Below are 15,996 nucleotides of genomic sequence, written 5' to 3'. Positions count from 1 at the left end.
TATGAGGAGTAAGAACTGATGAAGATGGGATACAGGAGAGTTTCAAAACACTTCACTCTCAATAGTTACAATAGGAAAGACTAAAACTTTAACCTAGTACATTAATACAGAAACATGAAGTAAACCAGTTAAGTTATACATGGGTTAATATAATAGCAAACAAATTACTATTTTAACTCATGGTGACCTCACATGAGAGCTGATATTTATAGCTCCGCATAGAAAAAATACTGTATTAATATATTATAATCTATGGTAAGCTTTGCTTCCAAACCTTGTTATCTAATACTTTTAAACAGTTGTTACTTACGTTGCCTAAGGTTAAATTGTGAATGTGGTAAAGGCCCAACCCAGGCAGGCCTAGGCCTGCAGTAATGATGAAGAAAGTAGGTAATATTTCATACCACATATTTACTAGATTGAAATTTAAACAAAATTACAAAATTTACTCGGATTTCAATAGATTGAAAATGACAGCTGTCCGTAGAAAAAGTGATTCTTTATTGCGATCGTTTAGTAATAACATCCCAAAGCAAATTCAGTGCAATGAAAAACAAGGTAAGAAGTTAATCGTATTTATTTAGATTTTGATTTGATTTTCACTTTTAAAATCTATGTTATAAAGTAAGAATCATTTTTCTATATTGGACTTATTCAATCTTCATAGTTAAAATTATTTTTCTAAACGTGCGTGCATGTACACTCTCGTCTCGCTGTCTTAGTTCTTAACGAGTTGAGCCATGGATTCTCCATATCCGTCTTAATACTATAACTCTGGTGAGTTTATTGAAAACGTGTTACCTATGGGTTACGAATAAATTTAAGGACTTAACCACCGGCAACAGGATAGTCATAACCAAAACGGGTAATTCACAGGCGTAGATTCTGTTGCACCTACAGAGTACACACATTATAATCTCTTGGACTACAACAAAATTCCTCTCAAGACCTGAATGACTTTTTAAACTGCTCTCACTTTGTTCTTAGCTGCAATAGACTTAATAACACATTTTGGCGCTATAAATTTGACGCTGTAATAAGATTGTTCGTGAACCTTAACTTTAAATTTTAGAACTCTGAACGGTGTGTAGCAGTGGCAGGTCAGTGTTCAGTGGGCGTAAAGGCTCCGACACATGGTTGCTATTTAACATTTATAAGCCTCTTATAAAGGCTTCATTCAGAGAAAGATGATTAAATCCGAAATGGAACGACGATGAGGCCAATGAGTCGTGAAGCTGTAGTGGCAATGGGTGCCACAGTTATATATTAGATGATGATGATGATGATGAGTAAAGCTGGCGCGTGCGAGAGAACGGACTCTGACGAGAGTGTACAACCACCAATATACAGATAAAACAAAAATAGTTGTTGCCATAGATATAAGACAATTGCCCATAAGGCTGTGTATACAGAGTTTTCAAATTTGTTCTGCTTAATCCCAGTCCATTAAGAAATTGGTTCGTCTAATTTCGTCTAACGAAAATAAAAGTCAAGGTCAAGACTTAAGAGTTTTATTTTAATCTGTCAAAAGGTACACGGTCATCAAATATGGCAGACGTACCGATCGATTGTGATTTTCCTGTTTGGGGATTAATGCCGAAAAAAGAAACAGGGGTTGTCACATTTTTAAATAAATACCCAGAGTATGATGGCAGGAATACAATTATTGCAATTCTCGATTCGGGCGTCGATCCGGCCGCTGAGGGTCTTAAGGTAAAAAATTGACTTGTCACGATTTGTTTAGTTTACAGTTTTATTAATTTTTAACACTAATGTGGACGTTATTTTGTGCTCTAGTTGACCAGTACAGGGGAAACTAAAGTTATAGAAAGGTTCGACTGCAGCGGTTGCGGCGATGTGGACACTAGCACGATTATTCGGAAGGTTGTGGACGGATGTATTACCGGTACCACAGGCCGAAAACTGAAAGTAATTGTGTTTTTTTTAAATCTAATTATAACTCCCAAACTCTTAAAAGAACTTTACGGATTTATTTAATTTCGAATAGTTTTTGGTCTAATTTTACGAATGTCACAAGGTCATTGACTCTTTGTGTCAAAGGATTACAGCTGTTCTTTGTCATTTTTTAAAATTGTAGAACACGTTTTGGTTAATGCATGAACTAAATTATTAAATCACTATTGCTATTAGGTTATAAATTACAAGTAATTTTCTAAATATTACTCAATAATTTACTGCTGTGGAATTTGAACCCTTGTTGATGTTTCTTTTTTATTGTCACAGTATATATCCCATTTAAGATCCATGATACATAAGGAAAAAAATTGGAGACAATTAAATATAAATATTTTTTTAATCTGTTAAAATAAATTACAATTATTGTTTCTTTAAGTAATATATATTATTCTAGATACCAGAATCCTGGAATAACCCAACAGGAGAGTGGCGCACAGGAGTCCTCTATCCATTTAGTATATACCCTTCAAAAGTGAAAGAGAGAATACAAGAACACAGAAAGGAGCACCTTTGGGATGTGGGTCATAAGCCTGCATTGGCACAGGCTAGCAAACAGTTGCAGGATTTTGAAAATGAAGTTGGTAGGTAGTAAAAACATGAAAAATAATTTAAGTGCATATGAGCATTGAAAAGTAATAGTTTGCTTAATTTATTGCATTTTAATTTAACTGTTAGTGAAATAGTTATCAGGTTTGCCCTAAGCTTAGTAGAATATTCGATAGAAGCAGGCATATATTATGAAAATCTTTTCTCTTCTCCTTTAACATGTCAAGCAATTCTGTTTGTAGTAATGCTACCAAGCATTATTAAAATTAAGCTTAATTTGCTATACTCTGTGAAAAGCAGGAGAATCTGTGTTCAATCCATATAATCCACAGTATACAAACAAGGAGATGTTGACTTTACAGTGAATAATTGTAAGTCTTAACTATTATTCTAGAGAGTAGAGGGTACATTGCTGAAGTTCTGGTTGGTGTCCAGAGGAGCACAAAAGATCCTGGAGGGTCGAAGTGCATCCGCTGTAGCGGGCCTCATTACAAGATAGATAGATGGTGTCCAGTATAAGGATTGAAGAAATTATTAAATACACCATGCAGATTCTCCTGATTTTTGCGGAGTGTAGCAAATTAATCCTTATTTTCATAATGCTTGGTAGAATTACTAAAAACAGAATACAAATGAATGTCACACATTCTCTTTTCTTCTCCTTTAACTCGAAATGTTAAAAGAGAAGAGAAAAGAATGTGTGATATAGCCATAGTTTTATTAAATACTAGCTATTTCCTGAAAGAAGAAGAACGTTTTCTCTGGATTGAATTCTTTTTTTCTTCTCTGAGCAATAGTTTGCAACAATATTTGGTGCATTTTAATAAAAAAATATTGCCTTAAGTTTGCTTCAAGATCCTATGTCTCTAGGATGCAAGCTTTATCGGTGCAAAATTTTATGAAGATTGGTGATATGGTTAAACATAGGTGACAAACAGACACATTCTCTTAATATTATTAGTATTTAATTCAAAAGAAGTCAATGCAATTACATTAAAATTTGTACACAACTTTGCATTTCTATGAATGTTTAACTAAAGCATTATAATAAGTACAAAAGTATGAAGTCAGTGAACAACTTATATTTAATCAATACAAGAGTTTATTTATCAGTGATTAACCATGGGATTTCTATGTTTGCAATGTTTGAACAAATAAAGAATGTAATGAAATACTTGATAATAAGTTTTTATCAAATAGGTACCCTTATTTAGGAACAATGCCTCAACTTTAACTCAATGTCAAGCCCTTTCATAGTATTTTTATTTTCTATATACTACTAGAAGGTAGCCTTTGACTGCAATCTCACCACCTGATTAATGATGATATTGCCTGAATTGGTAGCCCGCTAACCTGTTACGGGTTTAAGGCATTTATGTAAGCCGTTTTTCGGCCAATTGGCGCAGTGGGCAGTGAACCTGTTTTTTGAGTCCAGGGCCGTGGGGTCGATTCCCACAACTGGAAAATGTTTGTGTGATGATTTTTCAGTGTCTGGGTGTTTATATGTATTTCAAAAGTATTTATGTTTTTTATTCATTGCTTATCTTCCTACCCATACCATAGCGCATCAGTAGGAACTTAATACTTGGTGTATGATGATGATTATTTAATTGCAGCCTCAAAAACAACCCTTAGTCAAGAAGAGAAACTACAGAAAGAGGAACTGGAGACCAGGGTAGAGGTATTGAAAGAGGCAGAGAAGAAATATACCGATTTAGGTCCCACTTACGACTGTGTTTTGTTCCATGATGGAACTGTTTGGAGGTAAGACAAAATAAGTATTTTTATTTCAAAAACTTCTTCCCCTATCTTTTCGGAGTCCTGTGCGTTTATAATTATTTAAGGAATTATATAGCAAGCTTAAGAATTGAAATGAAATCACTATGGCTCTGAATCTCATATTCAGACACTGGTTTCTAAACCTCTAATTTGATATAAAATCTGCATCATACCATGAGATTCACACTGGTCGCTGAATTTATAGTTTGATATTAAATCTTCGAAGGCTTTTTAACAGTAATCGTCTAAAGTAATAGGGCTGACTAGCAACAATGTGTGAAAGCAGTGATGAGCAACATCTACCCAACGTGGTGTTGACGGGCAAACCCTCCCGTTGGGAAAGGTCTAGCAGTGAACTGTTATAACCTATTGTTGTTATTGAACCTGTTACGTGTGCATAACCACGGGTTAGCCATAGTATGCCTGCTAACCAAGAAGCGGCCGCACCACGTCCAAGTTACGTCGGCGTAACAATTGCCGTCGGCTAGCTTTGAATCGTGATACGAAACCTTTTCAGAATTATTTAAAAAAAAATAATTTTATTGCTTTAACTATGTATTTTATTTTACCATGCTTCCTTGGTCTTGTAACTCTTAGACTAATGAATTTATATTCGTCTTAACATATTTTTATTCTGCACCCTTCTGCGACCATAACTATAAGTAATAAATTAAAAGTATAAGTAACATTTTATTATTTTATTTGTCTTTAATTGGTAAACCAACAGTTTGTAATTACTAAATAGTTAACAATATGGTTGACTTAAAACTAATAACAGGTTTCTACAGATAAATTTTGTATAAACGAGGGTACCTGGTAGAACCCAGCAAAAATGCAGCAAACTATACCTAAAAATTAAGTTTACCTAACATGCAACAGTTTATCTAACAGGTTGCGACGTACACTATTCATATTTTTAAAAATTTTATTAAACGAAAGCTTATAGAAAAGTCCTATAGTATAAAGGACTACGTAATCTAAAAGTAAAGCTTGGGTGTGAATTATTGCTCTAACCAGGTTACTCTTCTAATATGTACTTTTAAATGACAATGTGAGATAGTAATAACAAAAAAACACTGTTAAGTTTGTTGTGGGCTTCTTCAAAGACCAGGACGCGTTTGGAACCCTCGTAGCTTTAGTTTTATGAATATGGTTATCGCCATCATCTCACTACCGTGTAATTCTCTACTAAAGATATTTTTGACTTTGACTTTGACTTTATTACCATAAAATAAATCAATTTCCGGGTCATTATTAACAGCATTAAGAAGGCGAGAGACACGGATTACAAAATAATTAAATCTGTTCTTAGTTTTAGTTAAATATCTGCAGAATCTTTTCTTGCCTAAGTAATCGTGAGGTTTTTTTATCGTTTTTCTACAGAGCATGCATAGACACGTCCGAAACGGGTGACTTGTCCACTGGTCGTCTGCTAGGCGAGTACAGCACTACTCACGAGCATGCGCACTTGACGCCCCTCGATGAGATGACGGTCAGCATCAACGTCCACGATGAAGGCAACACGCTGGAAGTTGTGGGGATGTGCTGTAAGTGTCACTCATCATCCGACCCACTACAGAGAACGGGGCTCCTCCCACAATGAGAAGGGTTTAAGGTCGTAGTCCAACACGGAGGCCCGGTGCGGATTGAGGGACTCTGCACTCCTTTGAGAAAACTATGTAGAACTCTGAGGCATGCAGGTTTGCATACGATGTTTTCTTACACTGTTGAAGCAGGTGATATTTTAACTACAGTAACTTAGAAAATTTAGAGAGAGCTAGGATACTTAGTCGGCTCCCCGGAAGTGAAGTCAAGGTTCTACCCAATGCGTTATCACCGCTTACACACTAATCACTGGGATGATGGAAAACTATAATGTTGCATTCCTGCATCCCTAATTATATCCATTGGCTAACGTTTTTTCTGTGTTGTTATTCGTGTGTCCAATAAAGTTTTCAAACAAACACACCCAATATGGAGGACTTTAACGTAGGTATATCAATATATCAATGCTTATCATAATACAATTCAAATTCAAAATTAATTTATTTCAAGTAGACCTAGTTTATAAGCACATTTGAAATGTCAAGTCAGCCTGTTTGTAGTGACTACCACCGGTTCGGAACGAAGATCCTACCGAGAAGAAGCCGGCAAGAAACTCAGCAGTGGCTCTTTTCCAACAACATTTTACAATTTAACAAACCTTGTTCGATCTTGTGTGAGATGAAAGCGGCTTGCTTCCAGGCAACCTTGTCAATGAGAAATTCATTTATAGTATAGTAACCTTGGTGTGTGAAATGTGTTTTACATACATTCTTTAAACTTATGTAATGGTAAATTTAATATCTCCTTCGGTATCATGTTATAAAAGCATATACTCAGCCCCACAAAGGTTTTTTATATGCTAATATCACTATTATTAATGGAAGTCCATGATTAAAAGGTTCTCACTCGGCTGAATACGTACCCACACCGCAAGTTTTTTTTTTTTACAAATTTGTGTCGCACTCAGTTATCTTCTTACATGGTGTGAGAGACCTTATTTATGCAATTTTTGCCCTGAATAAGTGTCAGCTCACGATTGTCGTGATATGGTTATGCTACTTTGTTTTTTACTGCCTTTTAACTTCTCCCCACACCGCTAGTTGTAAAAAGGCTAATGGGGAATAGTTCCGCTCGCTCGTTTCACTATTCATGGGTTCGGTCTCGCGGTGCAGCGACGCACGGCACGCACGTGGCCGCCATCGCCGCGGGCTGGTTCGCGCACGAGCCGGCGCGCAACGGCGTGGCGCCGGGCGCGCGCGTGGTGTCGCTCACCATCGGGGACAGCCGCCTGGGCTCCATGGAGACGGGCGCGGCGCTGGTGCGCGCGTGCGTCAAGGTCATGGAGCTCAGCCGCGCGCTGCGCATCGACGTCATCAACATGAGCTACGGCGAGCACGCGCACTGGTCCAACGCGGGGTGAGTGCTCGCGGCGCGCCTCACTGAACCTAGGAAACGTTTCAATCCTTTAAATAACGTCTAGGGAAAATAAACGTTTTACCAACTCGTAGCAAATTAAACGTCGCTAAGCGTAATCTGAAGCTACGTTAATGTTTAAGGAAATCGTAATTTTATACTTCTTCCCTAGCGCAACTAGGGAGTAAGTGAGATTTTTTTCTGACGGAAGTAACGCTCACGTCAGACGTCTGTGTAGTTTCCGCTCTTTAAAAATAGTAATTTGGATTGGTCGTAAGTATATGCCATATACTCCACGCTTCTTGACTTATACGCCAGCTAGTGGCAATTATCATAATCAATTGAGATTATTTATTTCCCAAATTTTCAAACGGATCAATTGTGAAAAGAAAAGTGAATAACAATTCAACAGTTATAAAAAAGTTATTTCAACATGCAAAGTTTTATGTCAATCTCTAAATATACTTGTTTAATACTAATAATTTATTTATTACTTTTGTAATAAATAAATTATTAATAAATTTTCTGACGATTGCGATATTCCATAATATTCAATGACAAGTTTATAATTGACATATGGTGATGTAGTTTAATTCTTTTGCGTTTATGCTTACACCTTTAAATTAAGACCTGTGATCTATATTATGTGTAATGAGTTAAAATAAAATAATAAATAAAAAAATTAATAACCTTTAATTTTCTACTCTCAATTATTCTATTTAACAAATGAAAATATTTATAAAATGTGAAAGTGATATTAAGGAATTTACAGGAGTCACATGATTTTAATTTTTCATGTGATGCTAGCATAATCTGATTTCTTTCAGTAGAAACTTGGACAGTGGTTTACTCAAAAACTATTAGGTTTTTGGTTTCACAGATAGTCTTAAATACAGTGCATAATGTACCTCTAAATACGGTTGTGCCACACAGTTGAGTTGAACCGTTTTTCCAGTCGCGTTGGCGACGTGATCAGCTCGGTGGTCAACCGCTACGGGGTGTCGTGGGTGGTGTCCGCCGGCAACCACGGGCCCGCGCTCGCCACCGTGGGCGCGCCGCCCGACATCGCGCAACCCATACTCATCGGTAAGCCCCATGTACCCTTTCAGTTCAGCCTGCCAAGCTTGTAAGACCGCACCAGTGTCAATACTTTCTGCGAGCGTGGAAGCTTCGCCAGAGCCTTAGGGATTGAAGAAATGTAGAGAATGCGCGCACGCATCACTCTATTGCCCCCAGTAGCTCAGCTCCAGGTGGTGTGATAATATTGACACGTGTTTGTTACGCATGTACACGCACACGTAGACGCATACGCGCACGAGTGCACACTCAGGAGCGCGCAACGCCAACGCACACGTATACGCAACGTACATGCATACGCGCACGCGTGCACACTCAGGAGTACGCAACGTCAACGCACACGTATACGCAACGTACATGCATACGTGCACGCGTGCACACTCAGGAGTACGCAACGTCAACGCACACGTATACGCAACGTACATGCATACGCGCACGCGTGCACACTCAGGAGCACCCAACGCCAACGCACATGTATACGCAACGTGAACACTCACGCACATGTATCCAAGTATTTTGATGCTTATAAGTTCTTAGCTGAATTAATGGCGATATACATTATATGTAGAACTTAACATATGGCCTTATAATTGTTGCATTACTCAGGCGGTGTTTCCGCTCGGATGAAGAGCTACAAACCCATTATACGTACTATAAATCATGCATGCTGCTATCAGTGTAAATGTCAACGAACCTTATACGTGCATTAGACGGAGGGTTCACTACACCAGAGAGTTCCGCTTCGTATAGGATTTGTATTTAAGCAAACGTTAAGTGGTCGACCGATGAAGAAATAATAATTAATAATCAATAATCATTTATTAAAAAATAATTGATACAATATTTACATGAATGCCCTCTGCGGAAGGAAAACCTGTCTTGTTTATTTTTAAAGTATGTTTTATCAAATCTACATATTATAACAATTTTAAAGGCAAGGCAATAAAAAAAAAAAACTATAAGTAAAGAATAAATTGTGCGGGACTGTATGGGGGTATTGTGTGTTTTTGTAATGTGTGTCTGTGTGTGCGTTTGTGTGTGTGCGTGAGTGGATGCTTAAGTGCGTGCGTGAACAACATTTAAGACATACAAAAACAGTGATAATATTTTGAATTTGTCGATATTTCGACCCAGTTGCAAAATATTATCGGGGTATGTACCCGTTGATCTTTGCTTAAGAAATGTTGATTAACCACGAAAATCTTAGTTTAAAATCTTCAAAAACAGCGCATAAACATGAAAGTATGTGTTTACATTATAATCTTTAGTGTATCTTCAGTGAGCTGATCTGAGCTGAGAGGAAGCAGTAACGTTTAATCTAAATAGACCTAGTAATACTCGTTTTAGAGACACAAATTCTGTAATTCTGGTTTTTTTTTGACTTTTTTGCTCGTTGAATTTGAGCCATGCAATGGATGAAACTTACATAGTCTAAAACGAAGTAGCTCCTGATTTTTGTACGCTAAGATCTTTAAAAACACGCAACGGATTTTAATGCAGTTTGCACCAATAGACAAGAGTGATGCAAGGAGAAAGTTTATTTGTAGTATCTTCTTTATACAACGTGTAACCGAATTACGAAATAATGGTGAAGGTTGCATGGATAATTCCTTAATACTTCATAAGGAATTATCCTGTAAAAATATTAAATCAAATGCAACGTATTTTTTTTTTCATACAAACGAATTCAAAACATTCGAAATGTTTATTTATGAATACCCTATTAAAGATAAAAGACTGACACGGGCAGTACCTACGCTACGCGACGCTTACCTAATTTATTTATTTATTGTACAGGAAAACTTACAGCTAATAACATGAAATAAAAAATGAAAAGTAATGAAGTACAATTACAAGTTTTCACAGATAGAATTTACATAGTAAGAAAGGAAAATGCTCTCATGTGAAGTAAAGTGCAAAGTTAAAAGATTTATGAATAGTGTAAGTCTAAAATAGGAATGACCAACACTGAAAAATTATAGCTACTTAAAATAACGTGAAAGTATTTTAAATGATTGATAAATCGTCGTACGTGGATTTTAGTATATTGCGTTTATGTGTAAATTAAATTGCAAAGCATTTGGAAACATTTAGATCTAATCTGTTCATGGTAGTTATCTAGTCTATGTAGGTCGTCTTAAAAGAAGTATCTCATCAATGGGATTGTTAACTTCTCTAAAGATTTTCATATCATCTGCGAATAGTAAAAAAATCGTATTTAGAAAACAATGGTCAATATCATGTATGAAAATGTTGAATAGTAAAGGCCCAAGCAGGGAGCCTTGCGGAACACCTCAAGGTATATTCCGTCAAGATGAAGTAAAACCGTTGAGTACTACTGCCTATGATCTTTTTTAACATAAGATGAGAACCAACGATACACATCACTTCTTATCCAGCCTATGATAATCTGAATAACATGTTGTGATCAATCCGATCGAAAGCTTTGCTGTAATCAGTGTATACAGCATCCACCTGATCTTGATTATCTATTTTATCAGATATGAAGACCAGGTTAGATACCTAGTGTAGACCTTCCCTTAACGAAACCGTGTTGAAATTGACTGAAACGAGACTTCACAACAGAGTATAATTGATCACTAAACGTTCCACAATAAAGAGACGAGTTTCATTTTGCATGTGACGCCAGGCTGTATCTGATTTCTTTCAGTAAAAACTATGGCATGCGTTTATTCACAAACTATGAGGTTTTCGGTGTCACAGATAAGTCTCAGAAAGTACATAATGTACTTCTAAAGCCTGTGAAGAATTATTTCAGTTTTCAATTACACGTTGTTTAATTGAAAACTGAAATAATTTCTTATAATCTCTTATTGTTAATTTTGTTGGCTGCCGCAGGCGTGGGCGCGTACGTGTCGGCGGAGATGATGCTGGCGGCCTACTCCATGCGCGCGCGCGGTGCGCCCGGCGCCTTCAGCTGGAGCTCGCGCGGCCCGTGCGCCGACGGCGCCGCCGGCCTGTCCGTGTGCGCGCCCGGCGGCGCCGTGGCCTCCGTGGCCAGGTACGACTCGCTACACTGTCATGCGCCCGGCGCCTTCAGCTGGAGCTCGCGCGGCCCGTGCGCCGACGGCGCCGCCGGCCTGTCCGTGTGCGCGCCCGGCGGCGCCGTGGCCTCCGTGGCCAGGTACGACTCGCTACACTGTCATGCGCCCGGCGCCTTCAGCTGGAGCTCGCGCGGCCCGTGCGCCGACGGCGCCGCCGGCCTGTCCGTGTGCGCGCCCGGCGGCGCCGTGGCCTCCGTGGCCAGGTACGACTCGCTACACTGTCATGCGCCCGGCGCCTTCAGCTGGAGCTCGCGCGGCCCGTGCGCCGACGGCGCCGCCGGCCTGTCCGTGTGCGCGCCCGGCGGCGCCGTGGCCTCCGTGGCCAGGTACGACTCGCTACACTGTCATGCGCCCGGCGCCTTCAGCTGGAGCTCGCGCGGCCCGTGCGCCGACGGCGCCGCCGGCCTGTCCGTGTGCGCGCCCGGCGGCGCCGTGGCCTCCGTGGCCAGGTACGACTCGCTACACTGTCATGCGCCCGGCGCCTTCAGCTGGAGCTCGCGCGGCCCGTGCGCCGACGGCGCCGCCGGCCTGTCCGTGTGCGCGCCCGGCGGCGCCGTGGCCTCCGTGGCCAGGTACGACTCGCTACACTGTCATGCGCCCGGCGCCTTCAGCTGGAGCTCGCGCGGCCCGTGCGCCGACGGCGCCGCCGGCCTGTCCGTGTGCGCGCCCGGCGGCGCCGTGGCCTCCGTGGCCAGGTACGACTCGCTACACTGTCATGCGCCCGGCGCCTTCGGCTGGAGCTCGCGCGGCCCGTGCGCCACGTGATTCTATTATAAAACCCACTTTGTATGAATGAATACAAAGTATTGTACACCACATAAAATACACTAATAAAATAGTTTACACGATGTATATATAGTTTATACAATTAGGCGACCTTTTCGCTACATTGCGATCTCTTTCAGGCAACCGAAAGTGTAAAACACTGCTCAAGATGAGAGGTAGGTGGTGCATATAAATATATTTATTAATAGTATATATATATATAATAAACTTCTACTCAACCTTATTAACCTACTACTTCAATCACAATATATTATTAATACATATCTTTACAATGAATATCAATAAATAGGAACAATATTGTCAAACCCCAAACAATACAGAAGAGAATAGGCATTACTAAAGTTCCGAAGATTCAGACAAAAAACGATCTTTAAAAAGTTTTAGTTAATTTCCTTGCAGTATGGAGTTCTTCACCCTGGCAACCACACACAGGAAGGAAAAAACACTTTCTTATTTTAATACCCATTATTATAAAACAGTTGCATAAATAACTATTATTTATTTTTAAATTTGGGTACCGACAGGCATTATAATAACAATATTTACATGCTACAACTTGTTAAAATAAATTACGTTAGAGATTTATGTAAAGACTAAATTAGTTTACCTCTAAGACAAATAAAAGTGCTTCAAAGAAGTGTCTTCTCATATTACCGGCCAAAAAGAAGTTCTTGAATATAGTTTTATTTGGTATTTTACAGGTTCACCCTGCGTAACTGCCAGCTCATGAATGGGACATCAATGGCCGCCCCCCATGTCGCCGGAGCCGTGGGTACGTGTATACAAAAAACAATTATAAATTTAAACTGTAGGAGTATGTTAATTTACTAACCAAAAAAAACCGACTTCTATATTTCTGATACAAATATTGTATCAACTATAAAGTAAATAATAAAGGCAAGTTTTACATTGTGCTACAAATAGCTTCCAGTCGCGAAAAAATATGCAACCACTAATAACTTTGTTAGAAAATGTGGGTGTTTTCCGCCATATACTGAATACACCAGCGTAATCTTATCGAAGGTACAGGCGTGATATTACGCACTCGTCGTTGATTTGCTGCAATTTAAAGGAAGCCATTTAAAAAAAACGTATTCCGATCAGTGATAATAATGATAATAATATATTTCAGCTGCGCTAATATCGGGGCTGAAAGCCAAAGAGCTACCCTACTCCCCATACTCCATAAAGAGGGCGCTCGAGAATTCTGCTGGCTACTTGGAGCACGTGGAGCCCTGGGCACAGGGCTGCGGCCTGCTTAATATTGAGAAGGTATTTACTTTTTTTTTAATTTGAAGACAGGCTCCGCGATCGCGTTTAAATTTTCGTTCTGTTATATATGTATGTATATATATCGAGCAAAAAACACTCATAGCACACGCACGCACGCATTAACACACACACACACACACACACACACTCACACACGAACACACACACATGAACACACACACACGCACACACACAATACATGGACTTATATGCATGTCAACGGATAAAAGCTCCCGTTAGAAGAGGCCTTTAGTCCAGAAGACTGTTATAGACTCTTACTGACTGTTTAGTCCAACAGTGTAATTATACAGGCTATTGATGGCAAACGCGTTGCAGGCCTTCGACATCCTTACGAACTACCACGACCAACCGGAGCGTGACGTCACGTTCTCGCTTAAATGTGGAAGCAGTAACGCAAAGGGCGTCTTCTTGCGGCCGAAGCTGGATGAGGTCATGCCCAAAGACATCGGCATCACCGTCGAGCCGCAGTTCCTCGAGGACCACACGGACGAAGAAAGTGAGCACATTTTCTGATAGCATTCATTTTGGGGGAGTAAAAACAAATGTAATTGTCGAAAATTGGATAGAAGAAGGCGTTTCTTTGCGGAATTCCATGATATATTATAAAAATTAAGCTTAATTTGCTATACTCGTGAAAAGCAGGAGAATCTGCGTGGTGTTATTTATAATTCCTTCAATCCTACTATACTCAAAACCAAACAATTCTTCGGCACTGTACCCTCTACGCACGTTTCGCTCCGAAACCGATGCATCCTCAGCAGATGTTGACTTTACAATGAATAATTGTTCTAACAAAAGTTCTAACAATGAATGATTGTTAAGCTTTAACAATGATTTATTGTTAAGTTTTAACAATGAATAATTGTTAAGTTGTAACAATGAATAATTGTTAAGTTGTAACAATGAATAATTGTTAAGTTTTAACAATGAATAATTGTTAAGTTTTAACAATGAATAATTGTTAAGTTTTAATAATGAACAATGTTTAAGTTTTAACAATTATTCATTGTAAAGTCAACATCTCCTGAGGATGCTACGGTTTCGGAGCGAAATGTGCGTAGAGGGTACATTACCGAAGATCTGTTTGGTGTGAAGTATAAGGATTGAAGTAATTATAAATTATTTTACAGATTTTCCTGCATTTCGCGGAGTATAGCAAATTAAACTTAATTTTCATAATGTTACTACTACTACAGAGCTAGCTGTAGCTACTACTACCATCTTCTGTGATCACCAGCCTGTCTGCCCAGCCTGGTGATTATGGACAAACTCCTATTAGGAGAGGCCTTTAGTCCAGCAGTGGACTGTTATAGACTCTTGATAATGGATAATCAATGATATTACATTATTATTTTTTACCTTCTTTTGAAACACAAAATAAAAGTAAGCCTCTTTTATAGGCACGAATGATTCATATGAAAAAGTGTGTGAAGCACTCTGGCCTTTCTCTTATGGTATGTTCATTGTACTGTCATATACAATCATTGATTAATTATATACATGTACTTTTTTATGCCTTTTGTGTTTTTACCTTAATAACGATAAATTATTGTTATTATTATTACACTCTTATGTTGATAGACGTAAACTATATTGTGTGTATTGAGTTTTAGTACGTATTATTATTTTTAATCTCTACAGACTCCATAAGTAATGTAGTACATTACTTATCCGCTAAGCCTATAACATGTATTGGCATACTTGACCTGTCAATACACCACTCGCTCAACAATGCCTTATGTTGAGCGAGTGGTGTAAAAAAAATATATACAATCTATTCTTAAAAGTTGTTAGATTAACTTGTACTTATTTAAAAGTTGATCCAATCCTACTAATAGTATAAATGTGAAGTTTGGATGTTTTTTTATTCAATCACGCAAAAACGGCCGAATGGATTTGGGTGAAATTTGGCGCCATGCATGTAGCCTTTGACATGGAAAAGAACATAGGAAAACTTTTATCCCGATTCCTGAAGTAGTACCCGAGGGGAAGTTGAAACTTATAGTTTACGAGCTAAGTAACGGGCAGACTGCTTTGAAATTTGGTATGCATGTCACCTATGTTATGGAAAAGGACATGTACTTTCTACACCGATCTCTCAAATAGTTTCCGTGGTAGGCTCAAAAAATGTTAAAGAGCGTAACTTTTGATCCAATTCTGAAGTCCACGTCGCGGGCAGAAGCTAGTAGCATATAAATTTCTACAAATCCCGTGGGAACAATTTTTATTCCTGGGATAAAAAGAAGCCTATGTAACTCTCCGTCTATTCAACTAGCTCTATGCCAAAAATCTAGTTGAGCGTTTGCTGAGTTAGGGCGAGTGGAAAAACAAACAAACAAAAAAGAAATGTGTCCTGTGCAATTTTCATACGCGTCAGGAGTGAAACTTCTGGAAAGTAGTCTACGAGAGATTGAGGTGGATATAGAGTATCAGGAGTAAATGAGGTAAATGTAAGGTAAAACCATGGGAACTGAAACTTATAAAAACTTATGAGGGGTGTAGTCCTTTGTGGAGT

General features: G+C 38.9%; 1 protein-coding gene across 1 annotated transcript in view; it reads left to right on the top strand.

Moving 5' to 3' along the window:
• Nucleotides 1-389: 389 nt before the first annotated feature.
• Nucleotides 390-15,996, top strand: part of LOC120628791 (tripeptidyl-peptidase 2) — a 36,133-nt gene continuing 20,526 nt past the window's right edge. Inside the window, exons 1-12 of the mRNA XM_039897413.1 lie at nt 390-558; nt 1,532-1,713; nt 1,798-1,929; nt 2,372-2,558; nt 4,140-4,287; nt 5,686-5,849; nt 7,020-7,263; nt 8,216-8,346; nt 11,197-12,097; nt 12,890-12,960; nt 13,321-13,460; nt 13,797-13,977. Of these exons, the coding sequence (XP_039753347.1) occupies nt 471-558; nt 1,532-1,713; nt 1,798-1,929; nt 2,372-2,558; nt 4,140-4,287; nt 5,686-5,849; nt 7,020-7,263; nt 8,216-8,346; nt 11,197-12,097; nt 12,890-12,960; nt 13,321-13,460; nt 13,797-13,977 (2,569 nt within the window). The 5' untranslated portion in view covers nt 390-470. The remainder of the gene's footprint in view (nt 559-1,531; nt 1,714-1,797; nt 1,930-2,371; nt 2,559-4,139; nt 4,288-5,685; nt 5,850-7,019; nt 7,264-8,215; nt 8,347-11,196; nt 12,098-12,889; nt 12,961-13,320; nt 13,461-13,796; nt 13,978-15,996) is intronic.

This window comes from Pararge aegeria, chromosome 2, assembly GCF_905163445.1.
Source record: "Pararge aegeria chromosome 2, ilParAegt1.1, whole genome shotgun sequence".
Classification (NCBI taxonomy): domain Eukaryota; kingdom Metazoa; phylum Arthropoda; class Insecta; order Lepidoptera; family Nymphalidae; genus Pararge; species Pararge aegeria.
This window is presented reverse-complemented; position numbering and strand designations above follow the sequence as displayed.